Genomic DNA, 18,523 nt, shown 5'->3' with positions numbered 1-18,523 from the left:
AGGATTTGAGTTACCTCTTCTAGGGTGAGGTGTAGCAGTGACTACTGACAAAGACAACAAAAGTAGGTTGAGAAGTAAAGTTTATTGCCATCACAAAGCACTGGGGAGGAAGACATAATGTGTCACAGACAGAAGAGCCTCTCAGGTACAGAGACAAGGGCTGTGAATGTTTTTGTTCACAGACAAACTAACCCTGGGAGAAGAATGGCTGGAGCACAAACACAGTAACCTGGTATTTGCACATTTTCACCCAGGTACTAACATTACCCCACATCTGTACCTGCTGACTCCCAGCTCATCCACTTTGATACTGGTGTATTACAACTTGGATCTTATTTTTGTAGGTTTTGATATTATTTGCTTTGTTTTGTATAATATCACACTCTTTGACATAAGTGCTAAATGTAGGGAAACACAGTAACAGAGAAGATTAAGATTAAAGCACTGAAACTGGAGCTTAAACCTAAAATATTTACTAATTTCTTTAATTTTGTCCTCTAAAACTCTGCTTATCTCTTTGTAAGACAGTTCACTGACTTACTTTTTTGTGTCACTAATACCCAAGTTGTAATAGAGCATAAATATCCTTTGACATCCACAATTTGTTGCAGGCATTTCACTGACATTGCATAGTGGAAGGTGCAGCCTTTAAAACTTTGTAATGAATATACACGGACATTTTATGTTTCTCAGTGTTTTTCTTGTGTTAAAAGGAACCACTTTAAAGACATATGATGGCCCATACATGACTGTGAGGTGTAGTCCAGAGTAAGCAGCAGTTTTTGAAGTGGGACTTTGACGTTATCTAAATCTAAATAAACTTTAAAGTAAGAGCTCATTGTTTCACACTAATGCTTATAAATCAGTGTTGCTAACAGCGAACATTAACCCCCACATTCTACTTCCTGGGTGGAGTTGGAGACTTCATGAATCTGGGTGGGGTTGGAGACTTAACACTGCGTGGTGGAGTAGGAGACTTCGGGGTAGGGGTTGGAGACTTGGAGATTGGGGTGGAGGCTGGAGTTGGGCTCTTCATGGATGGCGCTGGGGTCTGGGTTTTAGAAGGGGTGGGGGTTGGGGTCTTGGAAGGGGGAGCTGGGGACTTTGGCAGCACAGGCGTGGTGGCGGCTGCTTTGGCCTGCCCCAGTTTGGGCTCAGGGATCTTCTCTCCGTGCCTGTAGACGCTGACAGTGATTTCCACAAACTCACCACCATACTTGTTCCGTACATTGATGCTGTACTTTCCGGAGTCTTCGGGGGTGACTTTGTTAATGACGAGGCTGGCAAACTTGCCACCGTCAAACATGACCCTGGTGTGCTCAGTGGAAGCGACTTCCTGCTCGTTCTTGAACCAGGTGACCTCAGGAGTAGGCTCGCCCCACACGGTGCAGGTGAGGCTCAGGGACTAGAAAGGACCAACAGTCAACTCAAATCAAAATATATTCACAGAATACGATTCATATTTTAGGTTTGTTACATTCTTACACAAAGATTTATTTATTCATGTGTTTATTAAACTAATGAAAATTGTTGTAATCACTTGACATAATGAGGTCAGACATTATAGTATTTATTTATTATTAACTCTGACCCACAATTTGAAGTTGAAGTTGGCATTTCTTTTTAAACATTTTTAGAATGAACCTTAAACTGCAGACTAAATATGAATTGAGGCATGACATCTGAACAAAAGCCATCCAAAGAAGTGTTTTGTCAATACTGTTATCAATACTGTACGCAGCAGTACATCTCAGACTATGGTGTAACACAGGGGTGGGCAACTCCAGGCTTCCAGGGCTGGTGTCCCTGCAGGTTTTAGATGTGTCCTTGAACCAACACAGCTGATTCAAATGGCTAAATTAGCTCCTCAACATGTCCTGAAGTTCTCCAGGTAAAGAACTAATCATGTGATTCAGGTGTGAGATCTAAAACCTGCAGGACACCGGCCCTCGAGGCCTGAACTTGCCCACCCCTCTTTTCACTCTCTGTGTTTATCCACCACTCTGCATTTAATCATTACTCAAGCATCATCTTCCACAACGTGTCTTTTCTCCCTCTGTGAAAAGAGACGTTGATTGCCGAGTTTGGAAAATGTTTACCTTCTCCTCCATAATGGTGACCACATCAGGTAGACCACCAACCACTCTACCACGGTCTGAACAGAAAAAGAAAAAGTCACTTTTCACTCCCAGACTTAGAAATCAAAGATCTTAAAACTACAGCAATCTGTCTTTTTACATTTATTGTGTAGTGTTGTTATTGTGCACTAGTAGATCAAGTCTGAGATGTTCAGGGGGAGGAAGAGGAAGAATGAGTAAGACATTCATTTCTACTTTGCCTTTAAAATAAAATACCTTGCCCACAAATTCCTGTGAAAATTTTCAGAATGCTTAAAGAGCTGTCGAGGGCACTTGTGATTATCAATTTTTTGTCCTTGTAAGATGTGCGCATAGTATAAACAGCTTAAAAAATAATTAACCAATGTACCTTTATTGAAAGATACATGAGGAATCTCTCTCAAACTGTCTCAATACAAGTTGTGAAATACTCACTCTTCTCAGCGAATGCAGCCGCCCTAAAAGACGAAGAGGAAATTCGATTTGATTAAAATTTGACATGATTAAAACCGCATGTCTACAAACTTGTAACATCAAAACACTTACTTAAGTCTTAGGTACTCCTCATAGGCATCTGTATATGCTACAAAACAAATGATTACAATGGAGTCAATTTTTCAAAGACAAAAGGTTTCACATCTTAGAAACTCCAAAATAAATAGACAAATAAATAAGACAATCACAGCAAAAGAGAAAAACTGTAATGAAAACAAATGGTGGCACAGATGGAGGTTTTTACCTTGTCCAGAGAGGTCAAAAGTCCGGGTGTGGGTCTTGACGCCATCTGAGATCTCCATGGAGTAATGACCCTTCTCCTTATCGGACGGATCGCAGATCTGCATCCAGGCCATCTCAGCTGTACCGCCAATCCTCATCTTCTCAGAGGAGGCAATCTTACTCTCCCTGCGGGTTTACATCATGGATCTCAAAACTTCGTTATTAATTCATACAGAGTGAAAAAACAAACACAGACATTTCGTAGGCTGCTTTCAAATGTGAGATATAGTGACTCTAAGGCATAATGTCTGTGTGCTTTTACACCCCTTTAAAAACTAGCAGTGCTTCTCTACAATATTAAACACTCCTGATCAAAGTTGGACACAAACAAACCCCACAAGTGACACATTTGCATGACATCTCCTTTTGCTAACTGAGCCACCCACAGAACTACTCAAAACATCTGTGTTTGAAGTGTTTCATAGAAAATTTGTTTCAAAAGATGTTATGATTCAATGCTGTCTCACATGCAGCAGCCTGGGTAAGCTCACAGACTGCCTATAAGTGTCTGTGAATAATGAACTTTTGTTCCATATAAACAGTAAAACAAAATATCTCAAAAAGTAAAATAGCTAAACCTTAAAATGATAAACTAAAAAGAGATATTTGAATAATCTAAAATATTTAAATTCACGACTGTACTTGTGCTTCCAGATGGTTTTCATCTCCTCTGTATAGTAGTTCATGTAGCACTGCAGTCTGATGCCCTCTGGAGTACACTGCAACACCAGCTCAGAAGCAGATGCACCTAAAGACAACCACCATGAAACGCACAGGCACCAACAATAGGGAAATGACTTCAGAATGTCATCACAGCCTCGTCTCTTAGCCAAAGCAGACTTAATGTAAATTTGTGTATTTAGAGAAAAGCTGGGGTTCTCAGAATTGTTTCCAGGTTAACATGTACACGTACTTTATCCTTCTGAACCAGTTTCCAGCTCTGTCAGCATCAAACTGCAGCAGTACTGTTGCAGCTGACTTTGGTGCAGCTTTTCCACTGGACTTTTCTTAAGAAAGGCACTTCTAGTATATGTATATATTAGGGGTGCAACGATACACAAAATTCACGGTTCGGTTCGGTTCGATACTTTGGTGTCACGGTTCGATATTTTTTCGATACAAAAAAAATGTTCATGCCTTTTTAATTTGTCATTTATTAAAATTATAAATATATATTTTAACTCAAAAGTACAGTTTTTAAATTTAACCCTAACCCTTGTGCGTGTTTTTTATTTTGACAGCGAATGCGCACCTGCGGACCACTTATGTGCAGCCCTGGTTATTTAGCTTGTCATATTGCAGCCACAGAAATTATTTTGTCCATGAAACCATAAAGCTGCACTTTCTTTTTGCCTTATAGTCTGATTTGTCATAACTTCTCCGTTTTGTGGTAAGCTTTTCTTTGGCTGTCACTTCTTCACCCTGACCTGTCTTATTTGGCTCAGCAGAACTAAAATATATATCTGTCTGTGAAGGTTCTCAGTCATCCAGGTCATCGTAGTCAAATATAAATCCTGCTGCTTTTACACACGCACTCACATAAGCTCAGCGATTCTCTGCGCGATCAACCTCTCACATGTTTAAGCTGCGGGAGATTTCACTTGTCATGTTTGCATAGTAAGCTAACGATTAATAAGACGATGTCAGAGGAATTGGTGCACAAATTATCATCACTCACAGATCAGTGCTGTCGCTCTCTATACACAGTTGGCACGATTGCAAAGTGAAAGCAAAAAAACAAGCGCAAATTCAAACGCGATTTCAATATGTCACATATTGACAGTGGCTCACCGATGCCAATGACATAATTACCCAGCTACATTTCTGAAAGAATGCAAACATTGACATATATTTTTCCTTCTTACAATAGCCCGACGGGCAGGGAAGAGATAGATTTTGGTAGCCCGACTGAAAAAATCGCTAGCCCCAGGACGTCAGGCTAGCGATATTGCAAGCCCTGTATCTGATTGAGGAATCATGCATCTTTGGAAAAGAGAGTTTATTACAGAGAAATGGCTCTTTCCAAAATAAAAGCTATACTATCCGCTTCTTCTGGGCTATATTCTCAGCAGCATAAGGAGAATCATGTGCTAACAGCTGTCTAAATGACTCGGCTAAAGTTAGTAGCATGCTTGTTGTTTTTGTCTTTGCACTAGGATGATGTCGGCGTAAATGTGCAGTCATATTCGTTGTGTTCCCACTAGTGCTTTCAGGTTAATCTCGTTGAAATGACCTTAACACCACAACATGGCAAATCTCCGTTAACGAGCTACCGCCGATCGCCCCGTGCATGGGGCTAGACGGCCAACACGTTAACGAGCTAACTGCGCTAACACACTAGTTCCCACCCATGTAATTGAGCATTGCATGGCACATCCAACATACTGTTTTACTTTAGTCCATGACTCGCTTACCTTCAGGGTCATACGTCACATGAAAACCAAAATAATTCCAAACGCCAGATCTGAATGAGGGTGGGGGAGGTGCCCTGCGCTCTTCCTTCGGACTATGCTGTCTGTGTTGAGCGCTCAGTGGATCTGCGCTCGACAGTGCAGCCTAGGCGGAGTAGTCGAACGCAGATTCACTGAGCGCTCCACACAGACAGCATCGTCAGAAGGAAAGTTGATAAAATAAATTACAAATGTTGTATTGTTCGATACATATGCGTACTGAACCGAAAGCACTGTATCGAATGGTTCAATATCGATACGAATATCGTTGCACCCCTAGTATATATGTGTATATATATATATATATATATACACACATATACATACATACACTGGCCTATGCAGCAAAGATATTTTAACAGTTTGAGATGCTGTGTAAGTTAGCTGATCCAACCTACCAGCGATCTGGGCGATGGCATTGATGATGTCATCAAACACTGGAAATCAAAGTGGGAAAAACGACACAATGAATACGGTACAGAAACCTAATATGACAATACCAAGAGCTAATAGCTGACCCATCACAACACTAAAAATTTACCTTTGCCTGAAATGTCAAACACAGATGTGTCCTTTCCTCTGTCGTCACTGAGTACTGCCTTGTAAACACCATGATCTTTTCTGGAGAACTGAATAAAAACAAGGTTATTTTATATTACATTATATTTTTCAGTGTGGATTGTGCAGATGTTACCAGTGGGAGGGGAAGAGCACAGGATCCAGACATGACATTGGGGGGAGTATCTGGAACAATCTCCTCATCGTCTTTGTACCAGTGTAAAGTTGACTCCTTCTTCACATTAGCCACCTGACAAGTACAAAGATTAAAGGATTTTGTTTTTACAAGAAAGCAAAGCAATAAGAAGTGAAACAGAATCAATGAACATGTGGAAAGCACATCTGACATGTGGTTCAGAGTTACAGGAAATCCTACATAATTACGTGGTTTTGTTACCTTGCAGACGAGCATAACAGTACAATCCTCAGTGACAGTAAAATATAGATACTCAGAGAAATGTGGGCCTACAAGGACAAGAACAAAGAACCACATGAATGACATAAATTAAGGCCGCACACATCTCTAAATCCATTATTTTACTCAAACTTGCTTACTACTTGTGCCAAAGTCATCAAAAATATTCATACCTTGCTTCCTAATGTGCTCTTTCCTCTGAAACTCAGCCTCCTTCAGAGCAGCCTTGAACACTGAATGAGTAAAAAACAGACACAGATGAAATGCTCGCTGTGCTGCCCTTTTGGTTGGTGCAATCAGAGAAACAGAGGTTTTTATAAGTTTCCAAAGTAGTATTCCAACACGAGTTATATGGACTTCTATGTGAGAGATGGAAAACTCTCACCATCTCCGACCAGGACCAGGGAGCTCTGGGTTTTGGCCTTGCCATCATGGATCTGAACAGTATATGTGCCCTCATTGGCTCTGGTGAAATGATCCACTGTCATCTGGATGATTCCAGTGGCCACATCGTGACTGATCTTCTGTCCCTAAGAGGAATAAAATGATGAAAATATTAAACTATGAGAATTTCAATGTGTTTAAATACTTTTGCCACTCATTTGTAAAAAAGAAAAGACTACTTTACAGTATCTGTTCTGCTTTTAAGAAACTAGAATAATATAATAAAAGATTTGTAAAGTTTCCTTGTCTTTGTTCAAGTTACATATGGGTTCCTTTACATATTTAGCTAAACTTTACTTTTCTTAGTAGTCATATTATCATGTGGAAACATTTTATTTTGAATGAAACTAAAGAATAAAAATGAAGTGAGCCTGAGCTGACTGCTTGGCAAGAATGATGTTTGTGTGTTTGTCTGGTTGGGTTTTTCTGACTGAATGCTGTTTGAGATCATATCAGTTCAAGAATGATGTGAACCAAAGCTGGGAAAAAGGAGAACAAGAAATGCAGGAAGTTTTACTCTTAAGTCCTCAACTTCATATTTATGTCATGTAATGGAATGTGTAGAATGAAAGTCCAAAACGCAAACTTCAGATGTAGACTCGATGAAACAAAAGGCCAGCTGCTGATTTAGCTGATGAAATCCAACTTAGATGCAAACTGAAGTTAAATAATACAAGATGCAAAGTAACTAAATCCAGGAAACCAGAAGAAACATTCCAGGAAACAGAAAGGGAAATATGACATGACAAGTAAACACACCCAAACTAAGGCTTTAAATACACACAGGGCGGCTGTAGCTCATGAACAGGTCATCCACTAATTGATCCGTGGCCGTTCTAGTCTTCATGCCAAAGATGTGGAACCTTGAGCTGCTCTCGATGCGTGAATTGTGAATGTCAGAGAAAAAGCACTTAGATGTAGTGCGTGTTTAAATGTGTGTGTGAATAGGTGAATTAGACATGCTGTAGAAAGCGTTTCGAGTCCTCGGGTACAATAGAAGTGCACTATATAAGAACCATTTACCAGTTACATGCAGACACAGAGGGCAATCAGGGATGAGTGAAAACACCTGGGTAACAGAAAACAGCTGAAACCAATCAAAGACAATAATACAGGGGAAGTGAAACAAAATACAACACGAGACATAAATGACTATCAAAATAAAACAAAATAAAACACCCAAACAGAGAACACCTAACAGAGGAGACAACTTGACCAGATACACACAGACACTGGGAAGGCTAAAGGCTACACAAAGTGTCAGAAACATAAAAAATATTAAAGATTAACAGAAACCATATTACAAAGATAGTAAGAACTTAAGACTAAACATGGAGACATTACTAAAAGAATAAAATCATGAAAGTGATAAACTAAACTCTAAATAATCAAACTCAAACAACTAAAATCAAAATAGAGGATGCTTAATGACTAATAAGAATTCAATGTCCTAAAAGCAAGAGTTCAAAATATCTCGATGCGTGGGAATGTTCAATCATTCAGGTAAGAAAATCCCCAAAAGTTGATTCTGTTCATCTGCATGTAGCATTTTTGATGGGAGAAAGGACAGTGGGATGACTGACGAAACGCTTCTCCCACTGAGAACGCTACGTCCAGATGAACAGAATCAAGAATTCAAAATGTGTGATTGTATTTTTCTATTAGGACTGAAGAGACACAGAAGAGAAGACATACAACTCACTCATAATTAGATTTCACACTCACTCATTTCTGAAAGGTCGACACCTTACCTCCCCACTCGTGACTTCTTTGTCGTTGACAATGAATCTATAGGACACAGATGGTGAAAGTTTGACTGCCTGCAACCAGAATCGCACGTGTCCTTTCTCCAGAACCTCATAGTTCAGACCATGTTTCAGAGGAACAACTGAAAAAGAAAAAGACATTTAAAAATTAAATTAGTAAGAAACAAACTGGATGTAAATGGGTTTGATGGGGAGGCACAACACTCACTCGGATGTCTGATGGCATAGCTGAGCTCCAACATAGTGTTCAGGGCTGCGGGAAAGATTCAAGAAAACAAATATACTCATAAAGAAACAATTCGGAGCGAGAAGAACTAAGGGGCTCTGAATTATGAAATCTGATGTTTTTATGACTGCTTTTGACATATAGAGCAACTTGTAGACATGACTGACCATCCTCAGTGAGAGTATGGCTGGCAGAGACTCCATCTGTGTCAGTGACGATGACAGAGTATTTGCCCAAATCATCTTTATCAGGGTTAGTGAAAGTAAGTCTGGACCTGTGAAATAAAGGTAAGATCCATTACAGTCAGGACATTTAAAGCAGTTTTCAACTGGGATTCAACAGGGTGTCAAACAAAAATTCTTTCACAAGTCACTTAATTCTTACTATAAATTTAATTTCCATTCAAATTTGCTGTTATTTAAAACAGTGGGTTTGTTACAGTGTCATGTTACATATCCTAATGGTATAGTCCTCACTATTTCCTCATACTCTTATTAAAAATATTCTGGTACATTTTGGTCAGTCAAATTTTTTGTTACTTTAAACTTAAATCAGTAAATTCCTATTAAATGCTAAGGCAATACAATCACCTGTGACTTTTTGGCCAGAAAAAAATGCAAAAAAGTGGCCAATAATGAGCTTTTTTAGAAAACACTTGAATGAACTATTAGCTTTTTGAATGGAAACATAAAAACTTGATCCGGCTGTGTTTCATGTTTTCATTTTGAGTTCACCGAAGCAAGATGACAAAGCAAACTAGTTCAGGCCCCGAGGGAGAAGCTCATTGTTTGCGCTGGTGTATTTACTGAATGATTCATTAGATTCGTCCCGCTGTCACAAACGAAGGACACAGAACAAAGTCAAAGCTCAAAGATCAAGCTTACGTTCTGCCTTTAGTTGTGACAGCCACTCTGGGACAGTCACTGATGAGTTTGTAGTTCTTCGACCACACAAACTTGGACGTCTCGCAGATTTCACAGGCCTCAAGAGACAGGAAGACATCTCCAGTCTCCTCATCCACACCAGCCACAATCTCCTTTGTGCCTGCAAATTACACGTGAAACCCTCCAGTGAGTAATAACAAAAATAAAATACTCGCTGTCATAAATAATCAGATAATAGTCAGATAATCTGTGTGGTTTTAATTCTAAACTTAGTGTCATAAATTAAACTGATAATCATGATATGAACATATTCAATTTGCATTGCAGTAATTTGCATGTGTTTGCAGGGAGAAGTGATCAAAGATATTCACCTTCCAAAGTGTGTACACATCTTTTCAATGATATGTCAAATATTACAAAGTAAGGAAGAAAGCATTACTATGTGTCTGTAGAAATGAAAAAAGTAAACTACATGAAAGCACTACAGCCTCTATGTTTAGACTGTGTGAGAGAAATTCCCAAAATACTGTGATACCACACATAAGTTTTCATTTGTATATGAAATTTGATATCTCTAGTGAATGCTAAAGTTCTCTACTTAAAAATGCTTAACTGTAATTATCAGTGATTTTGTGTTTTATGTCTGCTCATACGATGTCTAAGTATTTTAATAAAAGACAATTATCATGCTGTCGTCTCACATGTCTCTGAATGTTTTGCCAATATAAAGGATAAAGTGCAGAGCTGGCTGCACACGTTCAGTTTGTTTTCATCACCTGGAATAGCTTTAGCACAGACCGGCTCTGACAACTGGGAAGGTTTTCCAACACCGTGTGCATTGACAGCACGGACTCTGAACACATAGCTTTCACCTTCCTCCAGTCCAGTCACCTACGAAAACCAGGGAAATATCATCACATGGAGAGTGTGACTTGGGTGTGGAAAGAGGGTTGGCCATTTGTTGGAATATGCATGATGCACCAGATTTGCTACCTGCAGGTAACGGTGGCTCACAGCTTCCTGATTCACAGTGACGAACTCTGATGAGCCCTTCTTAGCCATGTCCACAAAGTATCCAGTGACAGCACTTGCTCCAGTATAAATGGGAGCCCTCCACAGGATGACCAGAGAGTGGCTTCTGACCTCACTGAAGCTCGAGTCATAGGCTGGGCCTTGAATTTACAGAAACATCATCAGTTCCAGAAAGAACACACGACGCACGAGCTGTAGTTGAACTGGAGTCAACGCAACTTAACTGACATTTTTATCAGTTAAGTTTTTTATTTTTATTTTTTGGGCTGGAATTCAAATGTTTTTTTTAACCTTTAATACATTTTAAAAGCCTTGGATGCTCATTTTATTGATACATTTGCAGGAGTTCAACAGGCATTTTGGTGAATTTGCCTCTGTCAAAACAACAGCTGCCATACTCACTGTGAGATGCAGAGATAACTCTACAGAATAAAGTCACATGGACAATCCTGTACCTGGCTCTTCCATGGTCCAAGCTTCACATTTCATTGGAACGCTGGCAGCAGATGGTAGACCAACACCAGCCATGTTACCAGCAGTGACCCTGAACTCGTAAAAAGTTCCCTCCTTCAGATTTTCCACCTAAAATAACGTGTGGCACAATCATCAAATGAATGAATAAAGTAGTAATAATAAAGTGAGTAAATGTAAATTAATCAAATTTAGCTTTATCAAGTACAAGAAAAGAAAACTTTAAGAAAGAAAATCTTAATCTTGTGTCTGATTACTCACAGTGCACATTCTTTCTGTGACAGCGTTTAGGTTGACCTCCTTCCAGACTAAAGTGTCAGCGTCCCGCTTATCAATGTAGTAAGCGTTAACCTTGGAGCCACCACAGTGTTTGGGACTCTTCCAGGCCACAGTTATGGAGGAACCATCAGAACTCAGCATGGTGATCCCAAAGGGAGAGCTGGGAGTTGCTGAATTACAAAGTTTCACATTTAATGAAGCTTCATATTTAAACTTTGTATGACATCATCTTACATAACGTCTTTCAAAGTTCAACATTTTTTAATCAATCTAGGAAACGATGACTGTGATCGGCTGCATGTGAGCCTGTCATGCACTTTCTCACACTTCACTGAGCAGCCTGCAAAGTTTTATCGTAAAGTTTTCAACTCTTGTGCTGAGTAACTGTCAGACTTTGAAGTGTGAAGTGTTTTGTAGAGTCCTGTTAAAAATACGTCTCTGTGTGATCAAAACACAATAATGTAAAGTGAAAGGTGGATAAAGAGAAAGCTGTGGGTAAGTAAGGGGGGGACAAAAGTAAACACAGCTATTGAATACATACCATACTCAGCCCCCTTGCCTGCACAGAATAATGAAATGAATCACACTGAGCATCACGTTGGTTCAAGGACTCTGGTAATCTTAAGAAACACCATTTCTCTTAAATTATACATTCTCCAATGTATTCCTCTATTTTTTCAAAGAAATGTACATTTCTTTGAAAAAAATGACAGTTTCAAAGAGCGTTTTAACTTTTCAGAGGCAGCATATAAATCGCAATCATGAACTTGATAATACTCTTACCGAGTGCAGGCTCCACAGCAATGGGAGAGGACTCCTGTGACTCCTCACTGAGGCCAAAGAGGTTGACGGCTTGGACACGGAACACATAGGTCTCCCCTGGGATCAGGCCGTGCACCACAAACCTGAGGCACGCACACACTCATTTTTTAAATCAAATACATATAAAACCTCTTGAAGTCTTTCCTCTTGTTTCTATATATTTCTTTTTTTAAATATTATTTTGGGGGGGGGGGGGGGGGGGGGGGGCATTTGTCTTTATTGAACAGTGACAGTGAAAGATGGACAGGAAAGTGGGGAGAGAGTGAGAGAGGGGAAGACACACGGCAAAGGGCCACAGCTCGGACTCAAAGCTCGCTCGCTTCTTCTGGTCACAGGGCGTGTGGTCACCTGCTCACCTATTGAGCTAAACCAGTGCCCACATCGGATATTTCTATGTACATATTGTTATTCTGGCTAAACTATTTTTTGTGAGCTCCACTCACAAAAGCCATCGTGAGTTTATCTTCAGATTTGAGAAAGTCAGCTGATATTGGGAATACTGCAGAATAAAGTATAAAACAAGCTAGAAAATTGTTGAAATCATCATCATTTATCCATGACTCCACAACCTGCCTTTGCCTTATATTAAACCTGACACATTGCTCAGGGACTCTCAGACTGAGCTCTCTGTGTGCTGTGGAGTTACTGCACTCCTATGTAACACTCCTCTAGAGGAGACACTTTATTTATATTCATTAAATTCTTTTTTTTCCTTCTTGTTCAAAAGGCTGAGAAGCAAAAACTCGTGTTTTGCCAAACTGGTGTCATTTGAAACATCTGAATCACAGTAAGACCATCGTGTAACATTTTTGTCCCTCTTACCTGGTATGTTTGAAGGGTTTATGGTTGCATGCAAACCACTCCTTGGCTCCAACGACACGGCCGTCGATGTAATATCCCATGAGGTGTTTCAGGTGTTTGGGGGCCTCCCACTGCACAAACACAGATGACTTGGTGTTCCTAGTAGCAACAACATGGCCAGGAGCAGAGGGGACGCCTGTGCGGCAAAGAAAAAACATATATCAGAATCAGAATCAGAATACTTTATTGATCCCTGGGGGAAATTATTTTTTGTTACAGTGCTCCATTATAAACCAACATTAAGACAAGACAGACAATACGTTAACTAAGAATAGTACAATATATACATATATATACATACATACATAAGTCACTCATAAATAAATAGCTGGAAAAGAAACATGTGTAGTTGTAGCAGCAAACTGTGTTAAGTGGATGCGTTGTACAGGGAGATGGCCACAGGCAGGAAAGATTTCCTGTGTCGTTCAGTGGTGCTTTTCGGTAATCTCAGTCTCTCACTGAACGTGCTCCTGTGACTGACCAGCATGTCATGGAGTGGGTGGGAGGTGTTATCCAACATTGTCTTTATCTTGGACAGCATTCGCCTCTCCGACACCACCTTGAGGGAGTCCAGCTCCATCCCCACAAGATTGCTGGCCTTACGGATTAGTTTATAGAGTCTGTTGGCATCTGCGACCCTCAGCCTGCTCCCCCAGCATGCAACAGCATAGAGGATCGCACTGGCCACAACAGACTCGTAGAAAATCCTCAGCATTTTCTGGCAGATGTTGAAGGACCTCAGTCGCCTCAAAAAATAGAGTCGACTCTGGCCCTTCCTGTAAAGTGCTGTGGTGTTTTTAGCCCAGTCCAGTTTATTGTCAATGTGTACTCCAAGGTATTTATAGTCCTCCACAATGTCAACACTGACCCCCTGGATTGAAACAGGGGTCAAGTGTTTCCTGGTCTTCCTGAAGTCCACGATCAGTTCCTTGGTCTTTGCCACATTGAGCTGCAGATGATTCTGCTCACACCATGTGACAAAGGAGTCGACCACAGCCCGGTACTCTGTCTCATCATCCCTGCTGATGCATCCAACCACCGCAGAGTCATCAGAAAACTTCTGAAGATGGCAGGTCTCTGTGCAGTGGCTGAAGTCTGTGGTGTAGAGGGTGAAGAGGAAGGGGGAGAGGACAGTCCCCTGTGGTGCCCCTGTGTTGCTGATCACCTTGTCAGACACACACTGTGGGAGACGTACATATTGTGGTCTTCCTGTCAGGTAATCAACAATCCAGGACACCAGAGAAGCATCCACCTGCATCGCTGCTAACTTATCACCCAGGAGGGTCGGCCTGATGGTGTTGAAAGCACTGGAAAAGTCAAAAAACATGACCCTCACAGTGCTCGCCGGCTGGTCCAGATGGGTGTAGACACGATTGAGCAGGTAGATGATGGCGTCCTCAGTTCCGAGACGAGGCTGATAAGCGAACTGAAGGGGATCCAGATGTGGTCTTACTATGGGTCGCAGCTGGTCCAGGATGAGCCTTTCCAGGGTCTTCATGATGTGGGAGGTCAATGCCACGGGCCTATAATCCTGGGGGCCACTGGGACGTGGCGTCTTTGGTACAGGGACGAGGCATGATGTCTTCCACATCACTGGGACCCTCTGCAGACTCAGACTCAGCATAAACAGTTTATGAAAGACTCCACACAGCTGGGGGGCACAGGTCTTGAGGACGAGGGGACTCACTCCGTCTGGTCCAGCAGACTTGCCTGAGTGAAGTCTCCTCATTTGCATCTCAACCTGGTATTGAGTGAAGGTGATGGGTGGGGGAGGGGTGTCAGGAATCTCACAGCAGGCAACAGCGCCATGTGAAGAGAGAGGCTGGCACAGTGGTGTGGCTCTGGATTCCAGGCTATATACATGTAATATTAATTAATTACCAAAAGTATACAAAGCTGAAAGTGTTAAAGTGGAAAAAAGGACAAGGACAGAATGATTCCACAACTGATGACCTCAGACATCAAACCAGTTGTAAATATTTTTTTCTGTATTAAAGAACATTTTATTCAAATGACTAATTAATGTATCAGTTACTAACAATTTACTTTCTTACAGAACAGAAATCATGCCAATTAGCTGTAAATAATACTCACTGAAGCTTTGACTTCCACCTACTTGTCTGCAGGTTACAGCTACAGCACGTTACTGCTACTCAAAAAACATGCATGCATTCGATATTTGTGCTGTGTTCTGTGTTCCTGTATATTGTGTGCACAAACACAGTGATTAAACACAGCACAGAGGACTTGTTTTTCAGTTCCCATGGAATGGCTTTGCCATGCCTTTTTGCAGAACAGGATGTTTAAGCAGAACACTGTGACAGAGGAGCGTTTCTGGGATTTAATTTGAATTTAGGCACGAGAGCCCAGAATAATCCCATTTTGCTTTATCAACTTCTCGTTACCCTGTAATATAACAGCTTACTAAGCCATCCCCAAGTGCTCCAGTTCATCACTTATAGTGAGAACAAACACACACAGAGCAGAGAGTGAAAGAGTGAACTTACAGCAGTGTGAAAAAAGTGCTTTTAAAGTGTGTTTGATATTTTTCTGTACATACCAATTGGAAGTTCAGTACCTGCAAAACACAGTCAATCACTTTTGAAATAAACTGTATTTGGGCTTTTCATGCATTTGTTTTTGTGGACACATTTACATGTATGCACTAAAACACTTTGCTTAAGGTAGACAAACACAAAAAAAGTTGTTTTAGTAACCTTCCCATCTGGACCTTTAATATCTATAATTCTAATAAATTACAAAATTTGACGATTCAGCATTTCTTCACAGGTTTTTGTGTGCATTGTGCTTTGCTGGATATATAATCATGTGTCTTTAAGTCTGCACTGATCCTGGCTCTTACCATCTTCATCAACCTTTTGGATGGGCTCAGAGGGTGCAGAGGCCTCGCTGGAGCCATACATGTTGACCGAATACACTCGGAACTGGCACTTTTGCCCGTCTTGCAAATCAAAAACTGGGTAACGAGGGGAGTGCAGTTTGACTGTTGTGTTGATCCGCTGCCAGTCTCCAGTGCCTGCTAAGCACTGTGTGGGAAAGTCAGGGAGGGGGGCAAATGAGAAGGTATAGCCATATGTGTTGTGGCACAGACAAAAAGAGCAGCTTTTATACTGTGTTTTACAAAGTTAAATCTCACTTTTGTTAAATTAATTAAATAATTTAAGATATAAGAATCATAAATAACAAAGTGTATGTTTGTGTGTGCCAAAAGGGTTAAAAATAAAATCAATCTTTGTGTGAATTCTGCTATTGACATGTAACTGAACCGGGGGCAATGCTAACACTGTTATTCAAGCTAAACCTGATGAAAACATTCTCTCACTTTTTCGGGAAATATAATAAACATATTGTGTAAATGTCAACATTTTTAGCAAGACTGTTTACAACTTGACTGGCTTGCTTAATGTGTGGCATTAAAAATACTATAAAAAGCACAATACATCAGATACAATATGTAATAAACAAGATTTCAGACTATCATCAACTTGAAATCTAGCATCTCAATATATAGCTACTATCACACAAATTTATATTACATTTGAACTTCTTGTATAAGCATTCACTATGGCTACTATATGAATTTGTTTGCAATATATTATAAGGTCACAGCTATGTTTACATCCTTGCGATTATATGCATTAAAACATGTCATGTGACTCTACACTGGTTGCAGTAAATCCATTGTTCCATATTTACACTGGGTAGCAAAACCCTGTTTAAACCCACGGAAGCTTCTCTAAAGATGAGATCAAAAGTTCAAAAATGTATCAAACTGAAATCTGGAGATATGCTAGTGTAGAGTTCTCTGTGTGAAATTAAAAAAAAAACAAAGAAAAGAAAAAAAACATGTAGTTTGGGGTATTGAAGTTTCACGCAACCCAAACGTAATACAGCTTCGTTTGTGTGTAGTGCTGCCATTTAAGTAAAACTTGAGAGGACATTTAAATGTGACTGTCTTGTTTATCCCTCAGCTACAGTACCAAGGTTAAATCGGCTAAACTGAGAGCAACTGATGGGCAAAAGTGAAGCAGCACACACCTTCTCGATGACGTACCACAGTGGAGCTCGTCCACGGGGGCTAGGAGGCTTCCAGCTCAGCACGACATATGATTTGAAAATTTCGGATGCATGCACATCTGTGGGTTCACCTGGAATAGTTACGTAGCCTAGATTGGGAGTGAACAGTGTTGAGGCATAACGTACACAGAACAGCAGCCACTGCAGAAGTCCCACATTATTCACTTTTTGTACTCAGGTTTTTATCTGTGGCTACAATGTAGCTTGCCATGTGTGTGAATGTACACACATGGGTGGATGACTGAATGTAGTGTCAAGCTGGGCGATCGTGGCTCAAGAGTTGGGAGTTCGCCTTGTAATCGGAAGGTTGCTAGTTCGAGCCCCGGCTTGGACAGTCTTGGTCGTTGTGTCCTTGGGCAAGACACTTCACCCGTTGCCTACTGGTGGTGGTCAGAGGTGGTGGCGCCAGTGTCTGGCAGCCTCGCCTCTGTCAGTGCGCTACAGGGTGGTTGTGGCTATAATGTAGCTTGAAATCACCAGTGTGTGTGGATGACTGGATGTGTAAAGTGCTTTGGGGTCCTTAGGGACTAGTAAAGCGCTATATAAATACAGGCCATTTACCATTTAAAGTGACTTTTACAATGCTTCTAATGTTACTGTTGAGCTTGCTTTCAAAGGCAGAGAGGAGATTAAATATTCACCACTATATGGACTTCAATAACGCATTTTCATAGAATTGTACTTATAAGTGATGAAAACAAACACAACTAAGTCCTGCCTTTTTCTCGCTTGTTAAATTCTAAAAGTGCTGATCAGCAGGACAATAACATTGGTGGAATTTTATTAAAGATTAAATAATTATTTTTGGTAGCATTCAACAATAATTACATATCCAAATGCTACACTAGAGCTGCCACAGCCTCGTATGTGGTTTGGTGGCTCAATGCTCACAAAACACACAATATTTTAGTTTTGTTTAACTACAAGTTTCATATACAGCAGTTAGCCATTAGATAAACCAGAACATGGATAAAAACCCCTGATATCATATTTCAGATTTTAAAAAAATAGAAATATGAACTAAAAGGACGTATCAAAGTTAAAGTTAACAGTGAAATGTGGGACTTCTACAATAGCCTTGATTGTGATATTATACAAATATGTAATATTTTTGATATTTTCTATTAGTTTCTAAAATTAGTTTTCATCTGTTATAAGTTTTTGTTAAAGTAGTATATTATATTAAGTGGACACAATTTAAAGAGAAAACTGTTTCAGTTAAAGTGTGAATGGAAAAAGTTCGATTAGATCAAAGACAGCACCACAAAAGTTAAGCTGGGAAGGCTCTGGAAAACAGTTTTCCCTGTGTTGTTTAAAAAAAAC

The 18,523-nt window shown here is 40.3% G+C and overlaps 1 protein-coding gene across 6 annotated transcripts in view; it reads right to left on the bottom strand.

Moving 5' to 3' along the window:
- Nucleotides 1-63: 63 nt before the first annotated feature.
- myom2a (myomesin 2a) overlaps nt 64-18,523 on the bottom strand; it is a 29,309-nt gene continuing 10,849 nt past the window's right edge. The window contains exons 14-39 of one of the 6 annotated variants that reach the window (XM_085409177.1): nt 17,162-17,289; nt 15,966-16,149; nt 15,663-15,680; nt 13,064-13,238; nt 12,203-12,324; nt 11,961-11,978; nt 11,402-11,589; nt 11,125-11,251; nt 10,631-10,809; nt 10,414-10,528; nt 9,638-9,797; nt 8,921-9,027; nt 8,736-8,780; nt 8,513-8,649; nt 6,703-6,847; nt 6,491-6,550; nt 6,300-6,367; nt 6,039-6,152; nt 5,886-5,973; nt 5,743-5,781; nt 3,537-3,642; nt 2,857-3,020; nt 2,664-2,700; nt 2,553-2,575; nt 2,100-2,155; nt 64-1,405 (exon numbers count right to left, since the gene is read on the bottom strand). In XM_085409177.1, the coding sequence (XP_085265303.1) occupies nt 899-1,405; nt 2,100-2,155; nt 2,553-2,575; nt 2,664-2,700; nt 2,857-3,020; nt 3,537-3,642; nt 5,743-5,781; nt 5,886-5,973; nt 6,039-6,152; nt 6,300-6,367; nt 6,491-6,550; nt 6,703-6,847; nt 8,513-8,649; nt 8,736-8,780; nt 8,921-9,027; nt 9,638-9,797; nt 10,414-10,528; nt 10,631-10,809; nt 11,125-11,251; nt 11,402-11,589; nt 11,961-11,978; nt 12,203-12,324; nt 13,064-13,238; nt 15,663-15,680; nt 15,966-16,149; nt 17,162-17,289 (3,110 nt within the window). In that variant the 3' untranslated portion in view covers nt 64-898. The remainder of the gene's footprint in view (nt 1,406-2,099; nt 2,156-2,552; nt 2,576-2,663; nt 2,701-2,856; nt 3,021-3,536; nt 3,643-5,742; nt 5,782-5,885; nt 5,974-6,038; nt 6,153-6,299; nt 6,368-6,490; nt 6,551-6,702; nt 6,848-8,512; nt 8,650-8,735; nt 8,781-8,920; nt 9,028-9,637; nt 9,798-10,413; nt 10,529-10,630; nt 10,810-11,124; nt 11,252-11,401; nt 11,590-11,960; nt 11,979-12,202; nt 12,325-13,063; nt 13,239-15,662; nt 15,681-15,965; nt 16,150-17,161; nt 17,290-18,523) is intronic. The other 5 variants (XM_085409178.1, XM_085409179.1, XM_085409180.1 and 2 more) reach the window with 5 other exon arrangements.

Source organism: Rhamphochromis longiceps, linkage group LG6 (assembly GCF_057381845.1).
Source record: "Rhamphochromis longiceps isolate RC_006_pf linkage group LG6, R_longiceps_female_GT1.1, whole genome shotgun sequence".
NCBI classification, from domain to species: domain Eukaryota; kingdom Metazoa; phylum Chordata; class Actinopteri; order Cichliformes; family Cichlidae; genus Rhamphochromis; species Rhamphochromis longiceps.
The sequence above is the reverse complement of the archived record's forward strand: the minus strand, read 5'-3'. Positions and strand labels throughout refer to the sequence as shown.